A 27,980-nucleotide genomic window follows, 5' to 3' on the forward strand; every position below is an offset into this window, starting at 1 on the left:
ACTCTCACTCCCTCTCTGTTTAAAAAAACAACAACAACTTTTTCGTTCTATCTTTTTTTTTCTTTCTTTATTTGTCTTTGTTTCCTTCTCAGGCCTCCCACTCTTCTTCCCCTTCTTCCTCCTCCTCCTCTTCTCTCTCCTGCCACCTCCAGCCGTCTGTAGCGGCCATGGAGGAGGCGGGCTCGGGGCTGGGCCTCAGCATGTCCGTCTCTAACTCCTACCTGATTGGCCAGGCGTCCTTGACCACGCCCACGGTGAGTCGGCCCAACCTCCCTCTCCGCCGAACCCCTCCCATCCCTCCCATTCTCCACTGTTGGCGTGGGTGCTGTGTGGGTGCTGTGTGGTCCTGGACTGGTCCAGGGGTGACCTGACCTGTGTTGTGCTCCATATGTGATGCAGTCTGTTCCTCTGCCCCTGCACCCTTTGAGCTTTCTGACAGCGCCACACCTCAGGAGGCTGCTGGTTTTGGGTTGCCGTGTGGTCCTTGACTTTTGTTCATCCGCCCATCCTTGTGTGCATTTGTTCTGACTGTGTGACTTTGTTGTGGTTTTTTTTTTTTTGTGGTTTTTTTTATCTGAGGCATTAGTTACTGTGTGATTAATGTTTGCTTTGCATGGTCATGATTGTGTGCAGTTATTTGTTGTGGTTTGTGCTGCCTCTGGTTAGCCAAAGTGTGTTTGTGTGCTGCACTGAAGCATTCCTCCACGTGACAGGTAATATCAGACCCTTTCCCTCTTTTTAGAGACACAGTCATTGAGTTTTATGTCATTCTAATATCCCAAGAGACACTCAGGCCTTTGGTTGTGGACTATAAATTTTAAATGTAACTTTCTGCTGCTCAGACTGAAACGTTTCAACCATCAAAAGGTTCTTGTTAATGCATTAGCTTGTGCTATATTCCAGTTAGTTCAGGCCTGACCCCGGCCCCACAGCCCACATGCCGCTGTGTTAGTGTTCTGGTCAGTATTTTGACCCACGATGACCCCATCGTGTGTGAGTCACGCTAAGACATGATGCGGATCTCCCTCGGGATATCTGCACAGGAATGCATCACCATATGGACCTGATGGAAAACACATTCCCTCCGTTTCGACCGCTCGTCCTTTCGCTAGCTCCTCCTCCTCCTCCTCCTCGTCTTCATCATCCTCCATCGTCGGTCACTCTTCTGCTGTCTCGTATCCGTCCAGTCTGCCCCCCCCCCTCCCTCCCATCACCGCCCGTGCTGTTAGCTCCTTCCACACCTCCCGGTTGTCTGTTTCGTGGAATGTTTGCATTCCTCAACTCCTCGGGGCATGATGTTTTTTGTTGTTGTTGTGTGTGTGTGTGTGGGTGGGTGGGTGGGTGGGTGGGGGGGTCATGCCACGAAAGGAAAGCTGTTGAGAGGAAAGAGAAAAATATTCAGTAGTCCACAGGATTTCCAGATTTTCATCAGAGTTGTCAAGACTTGTGCTGCAAAAAAAAAAAAAAAAGGCTTTAATTTCTCATCGTGTCCGTCTGTGCATAAACTCCAGTGTGTGTGTGTGTGTGTGTGTGTGTGTGTGTGTGTGTGTGTGTGTGTGTGTGTGTGTGTGTGTGTGTGTGTGTGTGTGTGTGTGTGTGTGTGTGTGTGTGTGTGTGTGTGTGTGTGTGTGTGTGTGGGGTGTTCATCAATGATCTTTGTGTGCACTGCTGTGCTGGTATGCCGAAACAGGGCTGGTATGTGCAACGTGTTAAAACAGGTCACCGCTACCTCCCTGCTGCCAGGCATCTCTTCAGCTGGCCACGCGTATACACACACATATACACACACACACACACACACACACACACACACACACACACACACACACACACACACACACACACACACACACACACACACACACACACACACATTGTTACGACATCTCTTGTCGAAACACATACACATACCCCGAGTTAATGCTAACTGATCTATGTCCTCATTAAATATGTCTTATTATACGTTATCTCACTGGAGATGTTTATGTTTCACTTTGGCAGTGTGTGTGTGTGTGTGTGTGTGTGTGTGTGTGTGTGTGTGTGTGTGTGTGTGTGTGTGTGTGTGTGTGTGTGTGTGTGTGTGTGTGTGTGTGTGTGTGTGTGTGTGTGTGTGTGTGTGTGTGTGTGTGTGTGTGTGTCGTGCGTATTTCATGTCCTGGCACATCACTCCCGTAGTCCAGGTTTTAATGGAGGTGTTGGAGAATGAGGTGAACACCCCCCCTCTCCCACACACACACACACACACACACACACACACACACACACACACACACACACACACACACACACACACACACACACACACACACACACACACACACACACGCTGCCTCCTATTGTTCAGTTTCTTTTTCTATCTGCTCTGTCTTCTCCTCTCTGATCTCTTAGTCCTGGCCTTTATTTCTTTTATTTTTTATTTTTTTTTATCTTTCCTGCTTTCGTTCTTTCCACCAATCACAGAGCTTGGACCAGGTTGCCTTGACCAATGCCACCATTCTGGATGGCAGCGGGGGCGGGCCCAACGGTTCCCTGGCTGGCTCAATGGGCTCTGTGGCTGTCTGTCTTCCTTCCGAGTCTTCTCTCACTGACTCTCTCCACACCTCAGCGGTGAGCCGACAAAGGATAGACGCCGGAAGCACAAGCAGGGCACTGCTATGAGCCAGCTCCCTTAAGATGGATAATAAAATGTTCCCTCGGCCAATTGGCGTTAGATTACAGCTGTTTGGTGTTCAGTATTGTTGCTCAAATGATAATATAGTGACTCATTCACTCGGTGGCGTCTTGTTGTCATTATCACAAACTGTCTGCTGTCTGATTATTGGTCTCAAAAGAATCCCAGTGGAGCATGTTGCACTGCATGTTCTTCTTGCCAGTAAATACTATTATATATATATATATATATATATATATATATATATGATGCACTCCAGTGCCACCTGGTGGTCATGAGGATGCAGAGCTGAACAAACCCACCGCTCTCTGTAGAATACCAGACCATCGGCTAGCTGCTACCTCTCCTCCTTAGCCACACATTCACAGTCCACGTCTGCCACACCCTGCGCGCCCCTCTCCTCCTCCGCCGCCTCACGCCTCGGTTTGTGTCCCTCCTCTTTTCCCATAGAGCGAGAGCGCGAATGACGAGGGCGGGGAGGGGGAGTATGTCAACTTGTACTCATCCAGCCAGGCCAATGGGGAGCTGCCTCTCTCCCTCAGAGTAAGTAGCTGACCGCCACGGGTGAAAGGTCAATTCCATTTGCACGTCCCATCACTTCAGGGTATGAATCGGTTTCGAACCCGATTGTGGGGATTTGACGTGAGCAGGCAGATGTCACGCTCGCATCTGTTGCACCGAGCAGCTCGTATTGATTCATCCCCTGGACGGATGGCGCTGACATGGAATGTGACCGCGGCCAAACCTGACTGAGCGTTACTTAAGGTTCACAGGTTTGCCTGCAGAAGGGCCTTGCGTGCTCTGTTTGGTGTCTGTGGAAAAGATGTGCGTCTGTATGTTGTTTCAACTGCCTGGCTGGTGATTTCTGTCTCTTCTGGCTGCGCTTCATTTGTAACAAGCATTTAACCTCGTTCCGATCCCACACCTGACGTGTCGCTGCTCCAAAAAAAAAAAAAAAAAAAAAAAAAAGGGATTCTTGATGGTTCACTGGTTTTAAATTTTCCAATAACATTCCCCATAACAATTTGTGTGCACCTGTGCATGTGTGACAGCTTCTGTGTGTGTGGGGTTGTGTTTGTGTTCCCTTGGGCCAGCTTGTGCATTTGGGGTGTATATTAGGCATGTTGGGATGAGGTTTGTGTAAATGTGAGAGAGGGAGCGGAGGACGATGTGTGGTTGTATTCGTAGTTGTGCTTTTGGTGCGGTTTCAGTGACTTCTATGACCTGTGGTGTCGTTCTGTTTCGGGTCTCATCTGTCGGGTTTTCCTTGCTCATGCTGAAGGAAAAGCTGCATTTTACCCATCAGCCCATTAATCTGCGTCAACACTAATAGGGATAACATCCTTTAGTCAACATAGTGATAATCATCTGCATAAAGCATCCATCTTCCCCTCCACCGAACGTGTTGCATGAGATCCCGCTGGTTCATACGATCTCATCGACAGCCGGCTTCCTGTCACCGCATGGAACCATTCACCAACGATGTTCCACGTAAGCCACAGGGCAGAGGCTCATTGGTGGGTTTTTTTCATTTTGTTTTTTTCATTCATTGATTAGGAAACGATTGCAGCTGATGATGGACTTCAAGACCCCGCCCCTCAGATACCATCCACCAATAGCAAAGAGGCTTTGGATAAGGAAAGGTAAGAGTCACGGTGTATACATCCTATAAGTGATACACACAGCGTCTCAAATAAATGGGTTAAAATGTGTATTATAGACTTAGATTTAAAGTGAACTGTATTTGTAGTTAGTCTAAGAGAAATAGCCACACTTATAATGATGCATAAATGAGCTGTCAGTCATCTTTTTTTTTTCTGAGGTGCTCTTGAAGCCGTTTCACACACTTCCATAAAAAGAAAAACATCAAATCTTAGAAGCCGTCATCAATAAATGTTTATCCTTTTTTGCTTGTAAAATAACTGAAATGATGACTCGGTTATCGATGTAATAAATAACCAACAATCGTTGCAATTCTAGCATGCAGTATGGATTTGGAACATGTCTGTTGTCACCGCTGCCTCTGAAAGATGTGTTTCTGTGTTGGCGTCGTCTGGTTGTGTGTCCGCAGGAGGCAGAAGTCCACAGAATCGGCTGGCAGCGACGAGGAAGACGTGGACGAGCTCTCCCTCATAGACCACAAGGAGATTATGAGCAGGATAACACTAAAACAAGAAGTAAGACAACAACCGCTGCCGTGTCCTGTTTTTAGAAATGTGCTGTGACAGAACTGTGCAGCAGCACCAGCATACAAAGCACATTTTATCCTGATAGTCCACCTCAGGCTAAAGGTCACGGGGAGTCACTCGGATGTGAAATCAGATCCCGAGTTGTATCACTGATGGCCATTGCTGCCCTCTGGAGTTAAATCCCTGAAACTGCAAAGCTGAAACTGCCAAACCGCCTCCCTCCTCCTCCTCCTTCTCGTCCTCTTCCTCCTCCTCCTCCTCCTCCTCCTCCTCCTCCTCCTCCTCCCTCTCCAACGCATCCTCCTCCTTCTTTGTCCTGTGTGGTGCAGTCTGATATACAGATGTGTGAAAATGCTGGTCGCCACTCTGCAAGGTTAGGGACAATGTGACAGCAATGATTCACAGAAGGAGATCAGACATGCAAGCAGGGAAGATTTATATCTTGTGATGACATTTGGAGGGGTTACAGAGGAAGTAGTGCAGTGGTGGAGATTTTATCACACACAAGTCTTGACTTTTTCTCCGTCATCAGAGGAGCTGGTGCAGGACAGGGAGGGTTGAAGGGGGAGGAGGGAATGTGCATGCTACAGTTTGGGCTAGACTGCATCACCACACATCAACTCTGACCACTCTTTTCCTCTCCTGCTTTCAGTCATCGTCCACCTCTCCATATTTCTGTCCCGTTTATCATTTTGCGCCTCGCTCACTCTTCTTCATTTTTCCCAGAATGACGATGGCCCTGACGTTCGTGCTGGATCAGGAGACATCCTGTTAGTCCACGCTACAGAAACAGACCGCAAAGGTACAGTAAGACTCATGTTGAATACGTGCAGTATGTTACTGGGTCACTGGCACAGCTTTGTTTTGCCAGCTCAACAGATCTGCATTCATCTGACATTCAGAGACAGATTTATTTATATTTGTAAAGTGTGATTCTTTAATTTGACTGATGTCTTTTCTGAGCAGCATTTTAAATAGCCTCAGTCTGTCTGCGCTTCCGTTATTTGCAGTGTTGTCAGTCTGAGTATGTAGCCTTCACATTTGATGCCGTGTTGTCAGCTCTAATTAGTTAACTTAAAGCTCTGGCTGCACATCAACTGAAATATGCTGATTTTGCTTCTGTTTTTTCCTCGACAGATCTTGTTTTGTACTGTGAAGCCTTTCTGACTACATATAGGACTTTTATAACCCCAGAGGACCTCATTAAGAAGCTACACTACAGATATCCTTTTCAAATCACTCAACATGTCACTCTGAGCTTTAATCGCATTTTTTATTTTTTTCATTTTGTTGGCAGAAGGCTGTTTTTCTGGCTTTAATCCTTATTTACCAAGGAAAGACTTGTTTATCTTGTTTGCTCGTATTTGGATCTTTCAGTTGAAAGCGTTCATAGACGGAGACCTCCAGTTCAACTGTAATCCTCATCTGATGGATGCTGAAGGCTAAATTGCTACTGAGAATATCGGGGCTGTTTTCGATTGTGTGTCTTTCTCATTGGCACCTCAAAAGAGTGTGTCATGACCTTTGACCTTGAAGATTTACCCACCTATGATCTGAATGACAGACTCTCCTACTACAGGATTCGTCTCTGATATTTTGTCATTGCTCTGGAGAGCTGAATTAATTGTTCAATAAACAGAAAGTGAATCAGCAATTATTTTAACTTTCAATTTAATTGTAATGTTTCTAAATTTATGTGACTGTAAACTAACTGTTGGTTTGACCCATGAAGAAATCTGAAGATGCCAACTGCGCTTTTTTGCCTTTTTCTGCCATTTTAAAGATACAAAAAAATTAATCATTTGACTGAGAGTATAATCAGCAGAAGAACTGATCATAAGATAACGGTTAGTGGCAGGTCTGTTGTTTTTACTGCATGAATTAAGGAGCGGCACATTAGTGACAATGGTTGGTGTGTAATGATGGATAATATTTATACAAATCAATGAGCTTGAGAGAGAAACCTTCAGACTAGATGGAAGTAAGTAAATTTGTAGCACTACAACATATTTTAAGAGCAAAACTTCATCCATCTCATCCTTTAATTTAATATCATATGTGAATAAAAAGCTGCGGTCTTTCAACAAAGAATGATGTTGAATTTTGTATTCCACACACAGAATTGTTTTCATTGTCCTTGACCACAAAGCACATATACCACGTTCTGCCACAGTCCGGACACCTTCAAGAAACGAGTCAGCAAGAACACCTTCTTTGTGCTGGTTCGTGTGGTGGATGAGTTGTGGTGAGTAGGACTGTGTTGTTTTTCTATGAATCACTTGCACATGCCGACATCTTGGAAGGAAGATAACACGCTTTGTACGCACTGTTTAAATTAGATCTTAGATCAGTGGCACTCACCTGCTGGGTAAGTTTGAGTGAAAACAACAACAACAACAACAACAACAAAAATCAAACAGAATTTCTGATTCTGTGCTTTTATTTTGAAAGACTACACTTCTCTTGGCTGCTGCAGGCAAATCCCTAATTTGACCAATTTTTCTCTTCCTGTCCTCCTTCCTCTGACCTGCAGCCTGGTGGAGCTGACGGAGGACATCTTGAAACAGCTCATGGACCTGGTGTTCACGCTGGTGTGTAACGGCGAGCTCAGCCTCGCCCGCGTGCTCCGCAAGAACATCCTGGATAAGGTGGAGCAAAAGAAGCTGCTGCGCTACACTAACTCCCTCAAGCCCCTCGCTGCCCGAGGGGTCTCTGCAAGGTACTGTGGTGTTACTGTGGTGATACTCAAAGCCTCTCTTGAAGCCATTCTTATGCAGGTACCCTTGAAGATAGTATGCCGTGTTTAGTGTATTGTCAGAAATCACAGAATATGAATCGGTAAAATCCTTCCCAGATGATGCTCTTAAAATCTTAAACGTTTGATGTTTCCAAGGAATTCAATATCAACACATGCTGCAGTAAACCAGATTACATTCGGAAAACATTTTTGGCTTGCTCGCTTTCATCAGTGTCCGAGATGGGTTTCCTGTCAATTGATCAATCATCACGTGACTGAACTGTTTTTGTGGGCGGATATTCAAGGAAATATAATACACGGGTAGCCATCTTTTGATTTCTACCCAAAAGGTAGAACAAGTAAAACAATCAGTGCATCACATCCTCCATATCACGATCATCTGAAACATTCGTCTTGAAATATGATTGAAAATGTGGCATGTTCAAATTCTTATTTTTAATATGAATTTGCATACAGAGCACAGGCTGGAGACTCGAGTCACAGATAAGAACAGTTTGGTGACTTGAATGACACGAAGCTGATCAGGATTACAGCGTCCAGGCTAACTATTTCAAATGGGCAGAGCTGGTAGAACCTAACAACCAATCACAGGCAGAGCCTCCCTGCTGCTGATCCAATGTAGCACCAGCAGTGTGTGAAGGTGAGAGGGAACAGAGGGAAGTCTGAGGACATCTTGTGGACAGACGGAGAACAGGAACGACTTGAAGGCTTAATAGAAAATGCACAGGAAGAGGGAATTTGGCTGAAGAGATGGACATGGGGTGTATTTGGGGTTCATATTAGGCATGTTGGGATGAGATTTATGTAAATGTGAAAGAGAGGGAGAGCAGAGGAGATGATATACGGAAGTGTGGTTGTATTTTTAGTTCTGCTTTTGGTGCAGGTTTAGTGCGAGTGAGTTCTACCTGCTGTTCATCTGAGCAGAAACAGGACTGCAGCAGTAACCGTGATACTTTAGACCAAATCTCATATTCACCCTAGAAGTATACAAAAATGTACAAAGTACACGGGTACAAAATATAAAATATCACAACCAACTTTTCAAACATTTCTATTTCAAATCTTCCAACTTGAACCATCAGTGAGTAAAAAGGTTGAATCCTCAGCCTTGGTATTAATATTTAAAGATAAACCTCATTAAAATAAATGGCCTCGGCTGTGCATAAAAAATAAGACTCTCACAAATCACACCACGCAGAAGTATCGAGCTCTGTGGCTGCAGTAAATCTGCCGTGTTTTAACTGCAGTTGAAGACATCGGTTAACAATCAGTGTGTTTCAACAGGCCTGGAACTCTTCACGACTTCCGCAGCCACGAGATTGCTGATCAGCTCACTCTTCTTGATGCTGAACTTTTCTATAAAATTGAGGTACGGTGGTTTCTTCGTGTTCATCCTCCATCTGTCTGTTGACTGTGATTGTGGGTTGTTGTTTTTTTTACACTGAGTTGGCCCCTAACTTTTCCTCCGCTCTACTGTTTTTCCGTCAGATTCCCGAAGTTCTCCTTTGGGCCAAAGAGCAGAATGAGGAGAAGAGTCCGAACCTGACTCAGTTCACAGAGCACTTTAACAACATGAGCTATTGGTGAGAGAAAATCAACATCTTCCTCTCCTGGCTTTCCTCTCATCCCATCCCTCCTTCATGAATGCTGACAGTCTGTTTCTCTTCCTCCCACAGGGTCCGCTCTTTGATAATTCAGCAGGAGAAAGCCCAAGACAGAGAGAAACTGCTGCTCAAGTTCATTAAGATAATGAAGGTTAGTTACCTTTCTTTTAAAAACTCGTGCAGGTTTGTCGTTGTTACAGCATTTAACATTTGTGCTTTTTTTTATTTTTTTTATTATTATTACAGCACTTAAGAAAGTTGAATAATTTCAATTCCTACTTGGCAATACTGTCCGCCCTGGACTCGGCTCCTATCAGGAGATTAGAGTGGCAGAAACAGACCTCAGAGGTGAGAGCACCGTGATCAAAATCTACACTTCGCCTCTTTATTTATTTATGGCAAGTGTCATGGATATTCATATATTCGTGTTCTGTTATGTTATGTCTCACTTCACCCCCCCCCCCCCCGATTCCCTTCGTCAGGGATTGGAGGAGTATTGCACGCTGATCGATAGCTCCTCCTCCTTCAGAGCGTACCGAGCTGCTCTGGCTGAAGTGGAGCCCCCGTGCATCCCGTACCTGTGAGTAGATGTGCAGGTTTGAACGCACACAGGTCTGCTGTTTGACCGTTCGTTTATTTTGGCTCTCTTCCTCTTCCTCCTCCTCCTCTTCCTCACAGGGGTCTCATCCTCCAGGACCTGACCTTTGTCCACCTGGGTAACCCTGACCTCATCGACGGTAAGGTGAACTTCTCCAAACGCTGGCAGCAGTTCAACATTCTGGACAGCATGCGGCGCTTCCAGCAAGTGTAAGTCCACCGGGATACGTTTTTATAAATATGAATAGAAACCATCAATCGCAGCCATGAATGTCATCATTTATTTGCCACTGGTAGGATCGTCGATGTGTGCCCGCCCGCATTGTTTTTCATTAAGTTTTAATATCATAAAGCATCGCTGTCGTCTCCACACGGGCTGCTTGTTTTCTCAGTAATGAATTACTGCACTTCTCAAACCTTCCTCTGATCTCAGGCATTATGAGCTGAAGCGCAACGAAGACATCGTCTCGTTCTTCAACGACTTCAGCGACCACCTGGCCGAGGAGGCGCTGTGGGAGCTGTCGCTGAAGATAAAGCCCAGGAACATTGCCAGGCGCAAGACGGACCGCGAGGAGAAGACCTAGGGCCGGCCCGCGGGCCTCTGACACTGACCTCCAACTGTGCTTCATGACACTAACTCCACTTTACTACAGACTGAGAGAGAGAGAGAGAGACGAATGGAAGCTTTCCGCTGAAGCTGACGGGAGACTCATTGCGGGGAATCCAGAACAAACTACAGACAACCGAAGCGACGGCGAGGTTTACAAAGAGCTCTGCTGCTCTGGGAGATTATAATTGGGATTACTGCGGCGCCGGCATTTAGACGGGGGAGCGATTCAGTGACTACGGTGGAGCGAGAGGAAGCCCGGTGCCAAGGAGGAGAGAGAGGAATCACACAGAGCGGACAGGGAGACACTACAGAAACCACCAAAACTCTGCTCCCTGGGCTCTTATTTTAGCGTGGGGCTGTTGGCGTGTGCGTGAGATTGAGCTGAATGGTCCATTATACTCTCCAAGCCGCTCCTTCCTCTTCCTTATGTATGTGCCATTTGTCGGTCATCTTCTGCAGCCCTCTACCTGACTCGAGAGTTCCCCTCAAACCAGCAGAAGCTCGAGAAAGCAGCCTGCCGCGAACTGTGACGTCGGCACGCAGGCCGCCGAGAGCCTGCTGTGACTGTGAGGGGACGGGAACTTGAAGAGAGGATGGCCATTATAGACTGGAAACCTACGAGTTTGTTTTGAAACATTTTGTGTAAGAATCATGTATGGTTATGAAATGTATTATATACAGTGCTCCTTTTGTTCTTAAAAAGGATGTTTATGCTTATGAGAAGAGCTTAGCTTCTCCCAAGTGCCATACGTATGTGCACTAAAAAAAGCAAAGCAAAAAAAAACACGAAGATAAATTACTAAAGATGCTGTGATATATGTATGTCATACTGAATCATTCGAGTGCCGTATTCAAGTGTAGAGAACCATCAGGCAATCACAATCATGTCCCGGTCATGTCGGTGTGTGAACGCGTGTTTGTGTGTGACTGAAGTCCTCGGTGACTCGTGTGTTTGTCATTCCAAACATGTGCTGTAGTAAACTCATTTTTGATTCCTTTTTGGGATAATGGTCAAAAAGCAACACATCACACTGTGCTCTCAAACTCCAATAAAACAAACAGCTCTGTTTCTATACGCTTTGTGTTGGTTAGACGCTTCATTTTCTCTTCCTTCAAAATTCAACCGAAACAAAACAAAAATACATAAAAACTTCATAAAAGATTTTCCTTTTATTGTCGTACAGAAATGGTGAGTGGAAAATGAACCTTAAAAAAAATGAAGGCATACATTCAGCGTTAAATAATGAAAAGGAAGCACTCGATGTCAAACTGAAACACACATCTGACCCTAATTTGATTTTAAAAACCGTTAATAAAAACAGGGAAAGATAACTTTATATTAATATAATTTATATATATATATATATATGTATATATATATATATATATACATATATATATATATTAATCTCAACGCAACAACTAAGCATGACTCAGCTTAATTGTAAGGTCAAACTCTACGTGTAAAAGCGTGTCTGTGATAGAGCATGTAAATAACTATAAGACCTGCCAGTAACAGATGTTAACACCAAAAAAAAAACAACTAAAAACGGTTCCATGGAAGACTGTTACGGTCGAAATAGAGACTGATAACATTGATTATGCTCCAATAACTAGTGAAATGATTTAAGATGCTTGCAATGTGGGATTGTGGGTAATATTTTTCTTTTCTTTTTTTAAATGCTGCCGGGGGGGTGAGACAGTTTCTGACCCGATCTGCACAAATCAGTAGCAGCAAATCCAACTCAGAAGCTCCCATTCAGGACTCGTCCGCGCGTCCACACAGTCTCAGTGAGGCCGACTGCTGGGCTCCAGCAGCACCCTCTTTCCCGCAGGGTTGGCGGCTCCGTGCTGCAGCTCGCTCTGCTCGGAGATAGCCCGTTTGAAGCCGCGGCTGTTAATTGAGCCACGCTGCCATTTGCAAAGGTCGCCGTTCAGAATGTCTTGGATGTGCTGCACGATGAGGTTGATGGCAACTGGTGACGGACAGAGATGTTTTACAGGGATTCCTGATGCTGGAGGATTTAGCAGAAGAGCTTCGTATTAAGAAACAGCACTTACCCATATTGTCAACTCCCCTCGGAATGATGACGTCGGCATACTTCTTAGTCTGGAGAGAGGAAAAACAGCCTTAGGAATAAAGCGAGGTTCGACTCATCGACGGAATACGCACCATAATCGGTGCTGACCGTCGTACTTACAGGCAAACAAAACTCCTCAAAGGCAGGCTTGACAAACGTCGTGTACTGACTGAGGATCTGCTCCAGGTCCCTGCCTCGGTTCATGTCCCGCAGAACTACAGGAAGAAGCAGGTTAAACCGTCGATGCGCCGCGACAACATCTGGACTCAATGCGTGTGAGGGAGACATCGATACCTCTGCGAGACAGCCTGACGTCGGAATCCGTGTCCACGAAGAGCTTCATGTGAAACATGTCGCGCACTTTCTGGGGGTAGAAAACGAGGATCCCCTCGAAGAGGACCACGTCTGCTGGGTAAACGGTGATCCTGCCCTCCAACCTGTGAACACACGCGGGAGGTCTCAGACGGGAGAGAAAAAGGGAGGACGGAGGATTTGTAACTTAAATTGGGGCTTAAATCGGTGTCAAACGTCCCACCTGGAATGGGTGACGAAGTCGTACGTCGGCACTTCGACCACTCTCCCCTCCACAATGTCCTTCAGGGTTTTGTACATTAACTCGTTGTCGAATGCCTCTGCAAGACAAAACAGAAACATTCAAGAGTTTAATGAATAATTAACTGCATTTTGTTCGCTTAAAAATATTGACTCCGAAGGGATCAATAAGGAAAAGATCATTTCAATGTGTTGATTGCAAATTACTTGGATGACAACCATCAACTAAAACTAAAAGCCCCGGTTGTTTGTAGTGCGTTTACGTGTCCAGGAGTATTTGTTGCAGTTAATTTCACGGTCTCTTTCCAGGAAGGTGGTATTTAATCCAGATGTTAGAGGAGACAGAAACTTAACAAAGTGAACTTGTTTTTTTTTTTAATGGTTAGTAACAACCCGTGGACTCACCTGGGTGATCAAAGTTGTACTGGCCTTTCAGCGCTTTGGCCTTCTGATCCGGAGTCAGGACTCTGTAGAAACTGTCCTGGCTTATAATAGCCACCTTCCTCTGGCGGTGGTCCACCTTGTTCTGGCCCAGGAGCTCCATGATCTTGGCACAAACTGTCGACTGAGGCAGAAACCACCATCACCCACCACCCACCTCCACCTGTCACTCAAAACTGTTGTTGTTGTTGTTGTTGTTTATTTACGACCCGACAACAACGCTTCAAGTTCACGATAGCGAAATGCGACGCGAGTTAACAACACAAGGTAACGTTCATTGACTTCATTGTTTAGTGAAGTGATACACAAGCGGCAGGCGGAGCAGGCGGAGCAGGCGGAGGCGCCAACTGCTCCGACAGTTTGATGGGAGCTTAAAAGCGCTGCTCGCGAGCTATGCTAAGCTAGCCAGCATTTCCATCACAAGGCTTCAAAAATTAAATAAATAAATACATAAAATAAATGACTGACCTTTCCGCTGGCCGTTCCCCCACTGACCCCGATTAAGAAAGGACGGTGTCGCGCCCTTTCCGCCTCGTCCAGGGCCCCGTGAGAATCCATAGCGGTAAACCGGATGAGGAAGACCAGCTAGCTTCGGCTTAGCTGTTGCCCGAACTGTGTTAGCAGCAGCAGCAGCAACAACAACACGGCTGTTCTCGCGAGAACTCACGCGATTTCAACACAACGTTGGGTTACGTAAAAAAAAAAATAACATTGTCGTGATTTACAAATTCACCTGACAGGTTTCTGGGTTGGCAGAAAATATATATAATAAATATAAAAAAAATATATATGTAAGCATATATCGCTTTTTAAGCGAACAAAATGCAGTTAATTATTCATATATATATATATATATATTTTAGGAATAGTCTGAAATATGCACATTAATTTGTATTAATTTGCATTGAAAAATCTATTTTAATCGCTCAGAATGACAACAAAAGCAAGTACAACATTTTTCTTTTATTATTTAATTAAATATATAAAACATCTTAAACTGTACATACGTAGTATAAACACGGCATTATTGTTTTTCTGGGTCTTCACCACGCTGCGACTCCTGTTTGCTGGATTCGTCCACCACCATCTCGAAAGCAGCAGCTCCTTCAACCCTCCTCACGGTCTCTCCTCTGGCAGCGAGGATCTCCTCAATGTTTCTGAAACGTGACGCAACACGATTCAATTTTAATTACATTTTATTTTAATTACATTTCATTTTAAATATGTAATTAAACTTCAATTACGTATATTTTGATTACGTAAATGTAATCACATACATGTAATATATGTAATTACGAGAAACACACCGGAGCTGTAATTAAATTTTAATTACATTTAATTTTAAATATGTAATTAAACTTTAATTACATATTACCTATATTTTTATTACATATATGTAATGTATGTACTATATGTAATTACGAGAAACACACCGGAGCTGTAATTAAAGTTTAATTACATTACATTTTAATTACATTTAATTTTAAATATGTAATTAAACTTTAATTACATATTACATATATTTTATTACATATATGTAATTACGAGAAACACACCGGAGCTGTAATTAAATTTTAATTACATTTAATTTTAAATATGTAATTAAACTTTAATTACATATTACCTATATTTTTATTACATACATGTAATATATGTACTATATGTAATTACGAGAAACACACCGGAGCTGTAATTAAAGTTTAATTACATTAAATTGTAATTACATTTAATTTTAAATATGTAATTCAACTTCAATTACATATTACGTATATTTTATTACATATATGTAATTAAATTTTAATTACATTTCATTTTAATTACATTTCATTTTAAATATGTAATTAAACTTTAATTACATATTACGTATATTTTATTACATATATGTAATTACGAGAAACACACCGGAGCTGTAATTAAATTTTAATTACATTTAATTTTAATTACATTTAATTTTAAATATGTAATTCAACTTTAATTACATATTACGTATGTTTTATTACATTTATTTTAAATATGTAATTAATCTTTAATTACATATTACGTGTAATATGTGATTGTTTTTTCCTCTACTGTTATCAAAAGTTGTTGTTGTTGTTGTTTTTTAGGGGCATTCTGGAATTTCTTGGGGGTATTTTTTTTTTTTTTTTTTTTTTGGGGGGGGGGGACCTTTGACCCCCTTTGATTCGTTTTTTTTGTTTTTGTTTTTGTTTTGGACCACCGACCTCTTCCCCTCCAGGTCAGAGAACCAGCCGAGGTTGTCTGCGATGATGTGGTGACTCTCGCATCCCGGACACGTCACGATCACGACACCTTTGTGGTAAGCAGGTTTGGAGATCTTCTGCCTTGACCTGGTGGAGCAAACCTGGAAAAACAAATACATAATAAAAAAATATTTAAAAAAACAAGGTAAAGACAACAAACATTGTTTATTTATTTAGATTAAATAACTTGTGTAAAGCGAGGGGAGTAAATAGTGGTTCTTCTACCTTGCACGTGTAAACCAGCTGATAGTGTGTTGACTTGATCTGCCCGACGGCGTCGCTCCCGCCGGGTGGAGATGTGGAGAATCCTCTGGGACCACCGACGGGATGTTCAGCGGGCAACCGGCGATGAGAAGCCCGCAGCGGCTCCGACCTGCCGGTGACGGTCGGAGAGCACCGGAGCAACCGGACGCACGAGCGCACCGTCCTCGAGCAGCGTGTCATCGTAAAATACTTGTGTAAAGCTAACATGATAACAGATGTCTTTACGAATACATAATAATAATAATAATAATAATAATAATAATAATAATAATAATAAAAAGGACGGTTCTAAGGAAGTCACGAACGAATTCGTCAACGAGTGCTTTGGCGCGCTTTGATGACATCACCCGCACTTTGTACTTTCAAAATAAACTTTATTAACTCGTTTATTCACAACAAACTAAACGCGATTTTCCGTAAAGATGTTGTTATTCTTATTCTTACGTAAACTGATTTGCCTTTTTATTTATTTTTTTTTTTTTTTGGAGGCTTTTATCATATTCAAAAACTCATGAAAGTGGATACGCGTATGTCTCCCGGCGAAAAATGTCGTATTCTAGTGGAGTCGCGAGTGGGCGTGGCCAGCGCCCCCTGCTGGAGACAGGAAACGAGACACATCACTGCTCGCGGTTTTTATTTATATTACATTTAATTTCATAATGCTTAACTGAAAATTGTTTGCTGGAACATTAAATTAATAGATAGAAATAGATTAAATAAAGGGGGAAAAAATGGTATTACATGAATTATAAAATAGAAAATACATTTAATGACCTTTAGGTGAATAATGTTCATTTGATGTTCATTTTATTGGACTTTTTAATCAAGTTTATTTGATCTTTTGGACGTCTGTTTATGTTAACTTTTGAGTAATTACCTTCGTGTAATTTGAGTAACTACCTCAAATATTTTTATTTAACAATCGATTTAACATATTTAAATACATTTACTCAAGTAGGCTAATTTTGTTTGACTTTAACACTAATACTTACTTTTATGTTGGCAATTCTTGTATTATGCTCCACTACATTTCAGAGGGATATATTACATGTTTTATTCCATTGCAGTGATCTGATTGCTGCTTATTACTTTGCAGATTCTAATTTTAAATACAAATATATGATCAACAAAACAAAAAAAACATGATGCATTGCAATATAATAAACCACAATATTTTATTTTTCTTTTAATATTTGATGTATATTTTCCCTTGCAAGGCTGCTGCAGGCCTGTAGAGGTGACTTCAATGGAAATCAGCACAAATGGCAGATTAATTGAGCTGGGGGTGACAGAAAAGAGTGTCACTTGATCTGTCTCAGAAAGGTGGGGGGAGCTTTGGGGAAACTGCAGTTGATCTGAAACTGGGAAGACCTCTGACACACTGCGTCTGTGGTGAGTCCACGTGCATCTTTTTTGTGCACTGCATTAGGGCTTATATCTATCACTTGTGACCAAATCAATTTAATTTCCTTAATGTAAAAACTAAATAGGAGGAAATAAGAGATGGGGTTGTTTATCTTAAAACACAGGGTTTTAAAATGTGGCACGTTTAATATCACTAAATGCGCCATACTATATTCTGCGCAGTCAGTTTTTACAGGAAACCGTCGGTCTTTATTCATAAGACTTGAATTTAGGACATTTATTATTCAGTAGGGACAAGTTCTATCTCCAAGTTTGATAGGCTTTTTTTTACAAGGCATCTGTTCAGGAACAGATAAATGATGTATGTTCCAATACTTTGTCATGAGGAGCCATGATTTAAACACCATTAATGTCAATCTGGGATTACACAAAGAGACAAAAAGGTTATGTTAGGTTAGTTACTTTACTAACCCCCAAGAGGAATTTTTTTCCGCTACAGCAGCATACAGGAAGCAATAAGATAATAATAGAACAATAAAAAGCAATAAAATAGCAGTAAAAAAAATATAAACTATAAAATGCACAGTATATACAGTACAGTATGGTAGGTAGGTAGGTAGGTATTTACTTTATTAATCCCAGAGGGGAAATTTTTTTCGCTACAGCAGCGTACAGAAGCAATAAGATAATAATAGAAATAATAGAATAAAATAATAGAATAGAATAGAATAATAGAAAAGCAATAAAATAGCAGTAAAAAAATATAAAATATAAAATGCACAGTATATACAGTACATTATATATCTACTTGTGTTATATACAAACAAACCAAGAAACACAGTCAACATATATATATACAGTACAGTATATATCTATATATATTATATACAAACAACCAAGAAACACAAAGAAAAACAAGTGAAACAGCCTAATCCCAAGAAGAACTGTGACATATATCCCGCATATGTTGGGAGATTTTTCTGCGCTCCACTTTGCCATATAGCCGCCGTGCTTTTATTTTGACATCCGCAAATAATTCAAGTACTTCCGCCTGTCATGCGCACAGTCGTTGTTTTTTTTTTTTTGCGTACCGCCGACGGAACACATTCGGCTCGCGCCTTCGCCTCCTCCTCGTCAGTGGTCGCGCGAGGCTCCGGCCTGCTTGTCCCGACCAGAGCCTCACCTGCCGCGGATAAACCCCCGTTTGAGAAATGTGTCACCCGGGCGTGGAGGACGCGACAGACACGAACTTTGATAAAACAGGTGGGTCGTTTTTCCTTCAACGTTTCCGGCGGTGCGTAGTAACAAGCGAGCACGGGAGTGATTTCCCCGCCGCGGCGCGCTAACTGATTTTCGGGTTGCGAGACGCCCGTTTCCCGTCCACCTCCGCGGAAGGAAGGTCGCTCCCCGGGTTGGTTTACGTGTAATTTAATATGACCGCATTACAGTCACGCTCTTTAATCCCTCGTAAATATAAGACGCTGAAATGTTCTCGATCACATCAACAACGTTTTATTTATCTCCAGTTTGAAGGCCGAGCTGTTCTGGTATGTTGGCACAAATAATATTACTGATAAAAAAATAAAAAAATATTAAAAGAAAACCACTCAGACTGTAAATAACAGATTAAAAATGCAGTTTTATCTCCTGCTGTAGACCCTAAAAATAAAAATAAAAAACACTAGTATTTCTTTCCTTTTTTTTTATTTAATTTTTTTTTTTTAGCTGTGGTATTTTGGAGTTCATTGTGTTTTCACATTATTATTTTTTTTTATTATTACCCAAATATTGCAGTGATTATAGGGTATTGTGTCACTCTAATATACATGTACATAAAAGTACAAATATGACTTTTTGAGTGGCCCTTGACTTGGAATATGTACTGTGTGTGTTTGTGTTTGTGTGTAAACAGGAAAAGTTAATTTTTTTGAGTCAGCACCAGTCAGACCTGGTTAAACTATGCTGCCTGGTCTACTCCATCCGTCATTGTTGAGGCGGATGGGCTGCTGCCAGAAGCTGTGGCAACTGTTTTCTGCAGGCGGCCAGTCTGAAGAGGGATCTCTTGCATGTTTTCGAAAGATTTATCTGCAGAAGAGACCAAAATCTTATCATTAACAGTTTCCAGGAAATCTGCCTGTGTTAATTTTGGTGTTTTTTTAAAAAAAAAATAAGTCTTAAACCACTGGCTTCAGTTTCCTCAAAAAGGGATTGAGAAAGTAGTTAAAAGAAAAAGAAGAGCCAATTCTTTTACGGTCTTGAATATTTTCTCTTGCCAGCTGTAGGACATAATGTTAGTTATGAAATGCTTTTGTGTCCGGTTGCAGGCAGGTGAAAGACGTCATACATCTATAGGGGACAGTGGATTGTGCTGCCAGAGACCTTTAGCAGGCTTTATCACCGGAGCTAGTTACAGTAGGCTCATAAAACTTCTAATGGGAATGTGTTGATTTTGAAATTAAATTAAATGAAATAATCATAATCACAATTTTCTGTTGCTGAGCTGGTTCCAGCTCACATTAAATACATATATATATATATATTTAGGAATTATGTCTCAGATTTTATATGTTGAATTCCTTCGTCCCCTTTTCTTGTCTAAAGTGGGACTTAAATTAACAGTAACTTTCATTGTTGATCAATCTGCTTCTCTGTTAAACATTTAAGCTTTTGTACTATGAATAGGTGAAAAATGCTGATCTCATATTTCCTAAAACGCAGTATGATATCTTGAAATCAAAAATAACCCAGAACTAAAATATATTCAATCCGTACATTTGAGAAGCTGGAAGTCGAAAATGATTTAAGCGATGAAAAGATTTACAAACATAGTTGCTGATTAATCCTCCGTCAGTCGACTAATCAGCTAATCGACTAATAGTTCATGCAAGTCAACAAGTAAAAGTCAATAAGTCAAAGTCAAATGTTCTTAAACTGTTGTTATTCAGTGTTGAACTAATCCGGGTTGAAATTTCCTCTGAAGGTCCTTTGGGTGTTTTCTATCACTCGTGTGGAAATTCATTAAGTTGTTACAGGGAGAACATTGACAGATGTACAGAACCCAAAGAAGTATAAATCAATCTAATGATATATAATAAAAGCACACGCCTAGTATGAGTGTTTGCTGTGCTTGGCGTTCATCCGTCTTTCCATCTGTACATTTGATCTATATTCTGAACCACTTAACGCTGTTCGGGCTGAGTGGACCGGCGCGTGATGCCAGTCTAACACGCATTCATACCTAAAGAGAAACTGCTGTTCTTGAAATTAGAATTTTGTTTTTATTTGTTTTATTTTGGCTGTCATATTTCAGTAATTCAGTTAAAAAGGTCAGTGTAACTTTAAGTTATTTTCAGAGGGCGATACAGAATCGTATCGGTCTGTTTTTTTTTTTTTCCCGTCTGGCTTCGGTCGAGGGACGACGGTGCCCTTGAGGGACATTACAGTTGGCGCTGGAACATATTGGCTCTTTGCAGCCAGGTTCACCTGCGCCTCTCTCAGCCCGGCGTGTCCGAGTCCCGTCGACAAAGATCGCCTTGAACAAAGGCAGCTCTGTTTTAATTCAGGAGAAAATGGACCGAGGCGAGGCGGCCAACGGGAACCCGAGAGGAGAGTCTCTATATGATCCAGGCCTGGATTTCTTCTTCTTAAATACCAGTTTTAGGACACCGTTATTTCTCTGATCCTGTTCGGGATGGTGGGAGGGAGGGTTTCAATCAGAGAAGGAAATGAAGTGCAGGGGTGGTCCGGGAAGACAGAGGAAAGGGGGGGGGGGTGATTCTCAGACAAGATAAGCTGCTTCCAGGCATTTCCTGTGCCGAATAATGTGAAACAAACCAAAGAAGATATCAGAGACTACGATTACATCATGTTGTGAGTTTAGTGGATTATTTTCCTACATGCCTTGACGCACCTGTTTCTTCGTGTGTCTCTGCCATCTGTGTTTGGCAAAAGGAAACTGACCGTGAAGCGGTGTTTGGTAAAACGTGGTTCGGTTCGGGGTGCGTTTGCCCGACAGTGGGAGGGAAATTGCTGTGGTGTCAAGAGATTTGCTGTTGTTCTTTTGACACCATGTGAATTATCACACTTACGGGGTATTTTCGCAGCTGTCGGTGTCTCTTGTGTGCCGAAATGTCTGAGTTGCAGTAAAGCGGAGGCCTGACGGAGGAGCCCGACAGCGACTGCACTGCCTTTCTGGTTTGAACTGGATAAAACAATGCTTTTTTTGTGACCACTTGACAAGCTATCCTCTTTCGTCCTTTTCCTTTAGGTAAGCGCCGGGTTGAGCAAACAGGGAGATAGTTCTTTTTTTAAAATTATTATTAAATCCTCCCTCTCGAAATGATAAGACCGTGATCCACATGAAACCTTATTCCATGTAACAGCGGAGGCTTTGGTTAACACTAACCTTTGAAACTACTTGAACAGAATAAACTCTTGCCTTAGTTTAATGTTTATTCTGTGGGGAAGTAGCCCGGTTGTGGTTTCACAGAGAGGCACGCAAGCATAAATGGACGCCTGGGATAGTTTAATACTTTGGTTTTAGTTTATAAACTGTTCAGCAGCAGCCTCATCTCGCGGATCTGGTTTCACTTCACCATTTTTCTAAGGGAGTCACAGTTAAAGATTTTCTTTCGCTGCCCGGTCTGACTGTTTATGATCGGCGAGAACAATCACTTTCAACAAAGCTCACCAGTCGATTTTAATTCACGTCTCGTTTTTGAGGTGTCGAAGTGGGATTTTTACGGTGTTGAGGATTAAGTGTGTTAACGTTATCTTGGAAGAAGACACTATTTAAACATGCACGCTGAGAAATTGCTACACATAACAAGGGCTTATGTGTGAACACGCCTGCTGAGTCAACGTCTGTGGTCCTTTTGGTTCTGGCTCGCTCTGCAGTCTCTGAACCGCAGTCAGCTGTCGGCACACGCACCATGTCCTGGATGTCTCTGAGGCACAGAAGACTCGACAGGAAAATATTCGATTATGATTAGAGCTTCTAGCTGTGGTAAAATACAATCCGCATTTGGCCTACATGTGCGGATTGAGCTGCATGGATGACGAAGATAACCAAATTGAAGTTCAGTGCCTCCTTGTGTTTAGCCTTTATTGATATGCTTTTATTTATTTATTTACATATTCATACAGGATGTTCCGCAAACTGCTGTTTATGTTATTAACGATTAGTAACTTGGAATACTTACAAAGATTATAGCTTCCCCCTGCTCCGTCCGTGTGCGACAGGAACAATTTTTTTTAAATTATCCCTTAAATTTAACACATAAAATGCTAAATAGTTTGCTGGCAAGTGCAATGCAGCTTTCCTCTATTTTACCCTGGGGACAGTTGTGATGAGGATTTTTCACTTTTCTCTGACATCTTATGGAAAACACGACGAAGCAATAAAATAATTAGCGCAGCAATTGCATATGCAAATAAGCATAGTTTTTTTTTTTTATCTGAACTTGTGTGGTTATTTACATACATTTTAAAAACATCATGTTAGTGTAATTTTACAGAAGATCATATTTAACAACAAATATCCCAAACTATTTGGTTTACAAACATTTACTCTGTTTTAAAACTAGTTTCAATCGCATATTCAGTTAATTGACATTGTTTTAAGGTCTAGTTCAGCTGTGTTGAATAATATTTTGATGAGCTAAGATTTACTCTCAAACAGAGAGAGCTTTTAAACAAGACATTATATTACGTTGAATACTCGTCATGGTCCACACTAACTCCCTGTTGTCTTTGCCCTTCCAGATAAACCATCATGATTCCCATCACAGAGCTCCGGTACTTTGCTGACACGCAGCCAGCGTACCGCATCCTGAAGCCATGGTGGGACGTTTTCACCGACTACATCTCAGTCGTCATGCTGATGATCGCAGTGTTCGGCGGGACGCTGCAGGTCACGCAGGACAAGATGATCTGCCTGCCGTGCAAGTGGGTCGTCAACATGTCATGCGAGACCATGCCCGTCCCGAACGTGACCGCCCCCTTCCCACCGGAACCCAAAGGCATTCAGTACGACCTCGACCGCCATCAGTACAACTACGTGGACGCCGTGTGCTACGAGAACAAGCTACACTGGTTCGCCAAGTATTTCCCCTATCTGGTGCTACTCCACACTCTCATCTTCCTGGCCTGCAGCAACTTCTGGTTCAAGTTCCCCCGCACGAGCTCCAAACTGGAACACTTTGTCTCCATCCTCCTCAAGTGCTTTGACTCCCCGTGGACAACCAGGGCTTTGTCTGAGACCGTGGTGGAGGAGAGCGACCCCAAGCCTCTGGGAAAAATGAACGGCTCCATGGATAAGAAGGCCTCCAGCGTGAGCGAGGATGTCGAGGCCAGCGTGCCGATGCTCCAGCGCACCAAGTCCAGGATCGAACAAGGGATTGTGGATCGCTCTGAAACTGGGGTTTTAGACAAAAAGGAAGGGGAGCAGGCCAAGGCCCTTTTTGAGAAGGTGAAGAAGTTTAGGATCCACGTAGAGGAGGGAGACATAGTTTACCGACTTTACATACGTCAGACCATCATTAAGGTAATCAAGTTTATACTCATAATTAGCTACACGGCCTACTATGTAGGCAACATCCGGTTCAGTGTGGTGTGCCCGGTGAACATCCAGAAGCTAACAGGGTACAGCATGTTCCACTGCGCTCACCCGCTGGCAACGCTGTTCAAGATTCTGGCCTGTTTCTACATCAGCCTGGTGGTGGTGTACGGTCTCATCTGCATGTACACTCTCTGTTGGATGCTCAGCCGCTCCCTCAAACGATACTCCTTCGAATCCATCCGCGAGGAGAGCAGCTACAGTGACATCCCCGACTTAAAGAACGACTTTGCCTTCATGCTGCACATGATCGATCAGTACGACCCGCTCTACTCCAAGCGCTTCGCTGTGTTCCTGTCAGAGGTGAGCGAGAACAAGCTGAGGCAGCTGAACCTGAACAACGAGTGGACACTGGACAAGCTGAGGCAGCGGATCACCAAGAACTCGCAGGACAAGCTGGAGCTGCACCTCTTCATGCTCAGCGGGATCCCGGACACGGTGTTCGATCTGGTCGAGCTGGAGGTGCTCAAGCTGGAGCTCATCCCCGACGTGACCATCCCCCCGATCATCGCCCAGCTGTCCAACCTGAGGGAGATGTGGCTCTACCACACGCCAGCTAAAATCGAAGCTCCGGCTCTGGCGTTCCTGAGAGAGAACCTGAGGTCTCTCCACATCAAGTTCACCGACATCAAGGAGATCCCACTGTGGATCTACAGCCTGAAGAACCTCAGCGAGCTGCACCTCACGGGGAACCTGAGCGCCGAGAACAATCGGTACATTGTCATCGACGGGCTCAGGGAGCTCAAAAGTCTCAAAGTGCTGCGGCTGAAAAGCAACCTGACCAAGCTGCCGCAGGTGGTGACGGACGTGGGCGTGCACCTGCAGAAGCTCTCCATCAACAACGAGGGCACCAAGCTGATGGTGCTCAACAGCCTGAAGAAAATGGTCAACCTGACGGAGCTCGAGCTCGTTCGCTGCGATCTCGAACGCATCCCGCACTCCATCTTCAGCTTGCACAACCTGCAGGAGATCGACCTGAAGGACAACAATCTGAAGACGATCGAGGAGATCATCAGCTTCCAGCACCTGCACCGCCTCGTGTGCCTCAAGCTGTGGTACAACCAGATCGCCTACATCCCCATCCAGATCGGGACGCTCACCAACATGGAGAGGCTCTACCTGAACCGCAACAAGATCGAGAACATCCCCAGCCAGCTGTTCTTCTGCCGCAAGCTGCGCTTCTTAGACCTGAGCCACAACAACCTGACCAGCATCCCCGCCGACGTGGGCTTCCTCCAGAACCTGCAGTACTTCGCCGTGACGGCAAACAGGGTGAGAAGCAGAAGTTACATGTATCCGGTGCATGCTTTCATAGTTGTTTTTCTCCTTCTGTGTTCCCGTCTCCACCCGGCTGTCTTTTTTTCTCACGCGTGACTAAGATCATCCCGATGGCCCGATTAGGTATTTACAAAGGTCAGCACTTGTAAATGCTGAGGTGATCAAGGAAAGATTAAGAGTTATGGCTTTGAAAATAACTGCGTGACTGAGTTTTGGACTTGGACGGTTGAAAAACGTATTTGTTTATCTTGGAAATGTCCAATCACTGAAATAAAAGAAGATACTATCGAGTGGGGGGGTTATAAATTCAGTCCTGTTGTATAGACTGCAAGTGAAGTCTCGCATGTTAGATATACAGCCGGTCCTCCTGAATGAAGCACACATTTTACTGCAGGTCTTAGAATAGATCAATTGCAGATTTCAAAGCTTTATGGTATATTTTTGGTTACAGTTGTGGTATAATAATTTTTTTTTTTTTTTTTTTTTAATCTCTAGACCACATTGTGACTCTTTTAATATCATATATCATTTTCCCTTTTCACAGTGCAGCTTCACAAATCCTGGCTTTTCCCCTGTTTTTTTTAGAAGAGAAGGTTGCAGATAAAAATGTCCGGACTCCTGCAGATTTTTCTGAAAAGTAAATTATGACTTTTCAAAAAGAAAATGTTTGCCTTACTTGAATGGATCATAAACTTGAATATATTCATGTACATTCATGCCATTACAGTCCCAGTTGAATGAGTCCATGTGGTGTTTTGGTGAAAGAGATGATTTAACAACATGTTTTCGATGTTGGAAATTCATTCAGGAAGATGCAGTTTGTTCGCTGTGAGAAATTAAAACAACATTCAGAGTATTCTCCAGAAAAACACAGGTTTAAACTCCAAATAATGCTTACAGCATCATGTGTTTTTAGTAAAGACTACTATTTGTTTTACTGTGTTTGCTTGTGTGGTTGCACACTGAAAATAGCTTCCAGCAGGTTTGTGTGCAGCCACAAATAGCTCCATTAAATCGGATCCCTCTGGTGTCTCGTGCGTTTTTAGGGCCTCTCTTGCTTCAGTCCTCTTTTACACTGTCAACGCAGGATCAATTCTGAAACGTAGTTGTTAATATTGCGTCCGTGTAGGAGTTTTTAGTTGGATGGGGGACGGAAATGTTGTTTTTAGGCAAACAAGTTCATGGATTGTACAGAAAACACACAAGTGTTGATACGTTTTGGCGCCATTTTGATGCTTTCTCTCATTTACCTGTGTCCTAAATTTGTTTTGAGACTTCAAACCTGACGCTAAAGAGCAAATTTTGAGCAACTTTGATCTTGATCTGATTTGATTCCTGTGCTGTTATCCACTTCCTGTTCTGTGTTTTTGATTGGATAGCTTCTGAAACGATGATTTCGAACTGAGCCGCTCTTCACTCATTACCGAGGAAACGGCGGCCTCTTTTTCTTCCTCGTTGCCTCATCTGGTCAAGGCATATAGATTAATAATTGAAACAAATCCGCCTTCCTGCTCACTGGTAACTTCCACCCCTCATTATTCTGCCTCTCATCCTCTCCACTTCAGATCGAGACTTTGCCCCCGGAGCTGTTCCAGTGTAAGAAACTGCGCACTCTGAATCTGGGGAACAACTGCCTGCAGACGCTGCCGTCTCGCTTCGGAGAGCTCACCGGTTTGACCCAGCTGGAGCTGAGAGGGAACCGTCTGGAGTGTCTCCCGGTGGAGCTCGGCGAGTGCCGGCTGCTGAAGAGGAGCAGCCTGGTGGTGGAGGAGGACCTGTTCAACACGCTGCCGCCAGAAGTCAAAGAGCAGCTCTGGAGGGCCGATAAGGAACAAGCTTGAGCTGTGGGGAGCTGCAGAGGAGAGAGGTTTGATTAGAGATAACAAACAGGCAGACATTTTGTTAAAGCCAGGCTGACAGAGACAGAGAAGGGGGGAGAGAGAAATGGGGGGGGAGAGGCGAGAGAGGAGAGAGAGAGGAAGCGGTGTCGGCCATGCAGACATAGAAAAGTGACAGCTTCTTGTTTGTTTTGGTGCGCGAGGATGTCAAACTCTGAGACCTCAGAGGAAGTCTTTATGGAAATGACAGATCTGGTTCAGTCATGTGTTTCATCCTGACTGTAAAGCTGCAGGGATGCAGGTGGGTGATCTCGAGTGTGCATCCCACAGTAGGACCTTTTCTAAAGCAAACCTGTTTATTTGAGAGCCAAAAAAATATGAGAAAACTTTGCACAACTCGGTCTCGCCAATGAGCAGAATGTGCTCACGACGACTCCTTCGCCGACCGCAGGATACTTGCACAAATACGCTCGGAGCAGTGTTCGCCTGCCCGACCTTCCTCTGGCCAGAAACATATTACTTTAGAAATTTTTACAAAGACATTTGCGGTTGCGGTGCAGTGTGGCTCACAACACTGGCAGAGGTATATTAATAACATCACGGCCGGTTTGTGGAGGCGTAAAGGTTTCGCTCGCTTTTACGCTCGACCTGCTCGGAAGCATCTTTTTACGAGAACAAAACGACTGTAGATCAACAACTGGTCCCACAGGTGATCTCACAGCTTTGGCCTTAACTCAGACGACCGGTGGAAACGACTTCAAAAGACAAGCTGTCAAATGTTCAGCGGGAACAAACTCTACAGTGCAATGTCTAAACACCCTGCAGTCGTTAATTTATAACGCCGCCCTGTGTGGC

At 43.2% G+C, this 27,980-nt stretch overlaps 4 protein-coding genes across 15 annotated transcripts in view; 2 read left to right on the plus strand and 2 right to left on the minus strand.

The window, feature by feature from the left end:
• Window positions 1-11,504, plus strand: part of rapgef1b (Rap guanine nucleotide exchange factor (GEF) 1b) — a 43,138-nt gene extending 31,634 nt beyond the window's left edge. For 5 of the 12 annotated variants that reach the window (XM_069715642.1, XM_069715638.1, XM_069715641.1 and 2 more), the window contains 16 exons: window positions 93-254; window positions 2,461-2,607; window positions 3,122-3,214; window positions 4,229-4,314; window positions 4,743-4,848; window positions 5,587-5,662; window positions 5,998-6,082; window positions 7,013-7,105; window positions 7,394-7,579; window positions 8,903-8,987; window positions 9,107-9,201; window positions 9,295-9,373; window positions 9,469-9,570; window positions 9,705-9,802; window positions 9,901-10,029; window positions 10,253-11,504. In XM_069715642.1, the coding sequence (XP_069571743.1) occupies window positions 93-254; window positions 2,461-2,607; window positions 3,122-3,214; window positions 4,229-4,314; window positions 4,743-4,848; window positions 5,587-5,662; window positions 5,998-6,082; window positions 7,013-7,105; window positions 7,394-7,579; window positions 8,903-8,987; window positions 9,107-9,201; window positions 9,295-9,373; window positions 9,469-9,570; window positions 9,705-9,802; window positions 9,901-10,029; window positions 10,253-10,403 (1,773 nt within the window). In that variant the 3' untranslated portion in view covers window positions 10,404-11,504. The remainder of the gene's footprint in view (window positions 1-92; window positions 255-2,460; window positions 2,608-3,121; window positions 3,215-4,228; window positions 4,315-4,742; window positions 4,849-5,586; window positions 5,663-5,997; window positions 6,083-7,012; window positions 7,106-7,393; window positions 7,580-8,902; window positions 8,988-9,106; window positions 9,202-9,294; window positions 9,374-9,468; window positions 9,571-9,704; window positions 9,803-9,900; window positions 10,030-10,252) is intronic. The other 7 variants (XM_069715645.1, XM_069715649.1, XM_069715647.1 and 4 more) reach the window with 5 other exon arrangements.
• A 76-nt stretch (window positions 11,505-11,580) lies between these two features.
• On the minus strand, window positions 11,581-14,141 carry uck1 (uridine-cytidine kinase 1). Its single transcript, XM_069715652.1, has 7 exons — window positions 13,972-14,141; window positions 13,468-13,627; window positions 13,046-13,142; window positions 12,805-12,947; window positions 12,631-12,725; window positions 12,491-12,539; window positions 11,581-12,405 (listed from the first exon to the last, which is right to left on the minus strand). Exons 1-7 carry the CDS (start codon window positions 14,059-14,061, stop codon window positions 12,218-12,220), a joined length of 822 nt encoding a protein of 273 aa, XP_069571753.1. The 5' UTR covers window positions 14,062-14,141; the 3' UTR covers window positions 11,581-12,217.
• A 310-nt stretch (window positions 14,142-14,451) lies between these two features.
• dnlz (DNL-type zinc finger) lies at window positions 14,452-16,349 on the minus strand. Its single transcript, XM_069715656.1, has 3 exons — window positions 15,990-16,349; window positions 15,726-15,865; window positions 14,452-14,660 (listed from the first exon to the last, which is right to left on the minus strand). Exons 1-3 carry the CDS (start codon window positions 16,233-16,235, stop codon window positions 14,528-14,530), a joined length of 519 nt encoding a protein of 172 aa, XP_069571757.1. The 5' UTR covers window positions 16,236-16,349; the 3' UTR covers window positions 14,452-14,527.
• A 2,152-nt stretch (window positions 16,350-18,501) lies between these two features.
• On the plus strand, window positions 18,502-27,217 carry lrrc8aa (leucine rich repeat containing 8 VRAC subunit Aa). Its single transcript, XM_069715711.1, has 3 exons — window positions 18,502-18,656; window positions 23,157-25,281; window positions 26,853-27,217. Exons 2-3 carry the CDS (start codon window positions 23,167-23,169, stop codon window positions 27,126-27,128), a joined length of 2,391 nt encoding a protein of 796 aa, XP_069571812.1. The 5' UTR covers window positions 18,502-18,656; window positions 23,157-23,166; the 3' UTR covers window positions 27,129-27,217.
• Window positions 27,218-27,980: the final 763 nt, after the last annotated feature.

Source organism: Brachyistius frenatus, unplaced genomic scaffold (assembly GCF_029030835.1).
Source record: "Brachyistius frenatus isolate BFR_SWC_R1_liver_20210118 unplaced genomic scaffold, ASM2903083v1 Contig_146, whole genome shotgun sequence".
In the NCBI taxonomy this organism is placed as follows: Eukaryota; Metazoa; Chordata; class Actinopteri; family Embiotocidae; genus Brachyistius; species Brachyistius frenatus.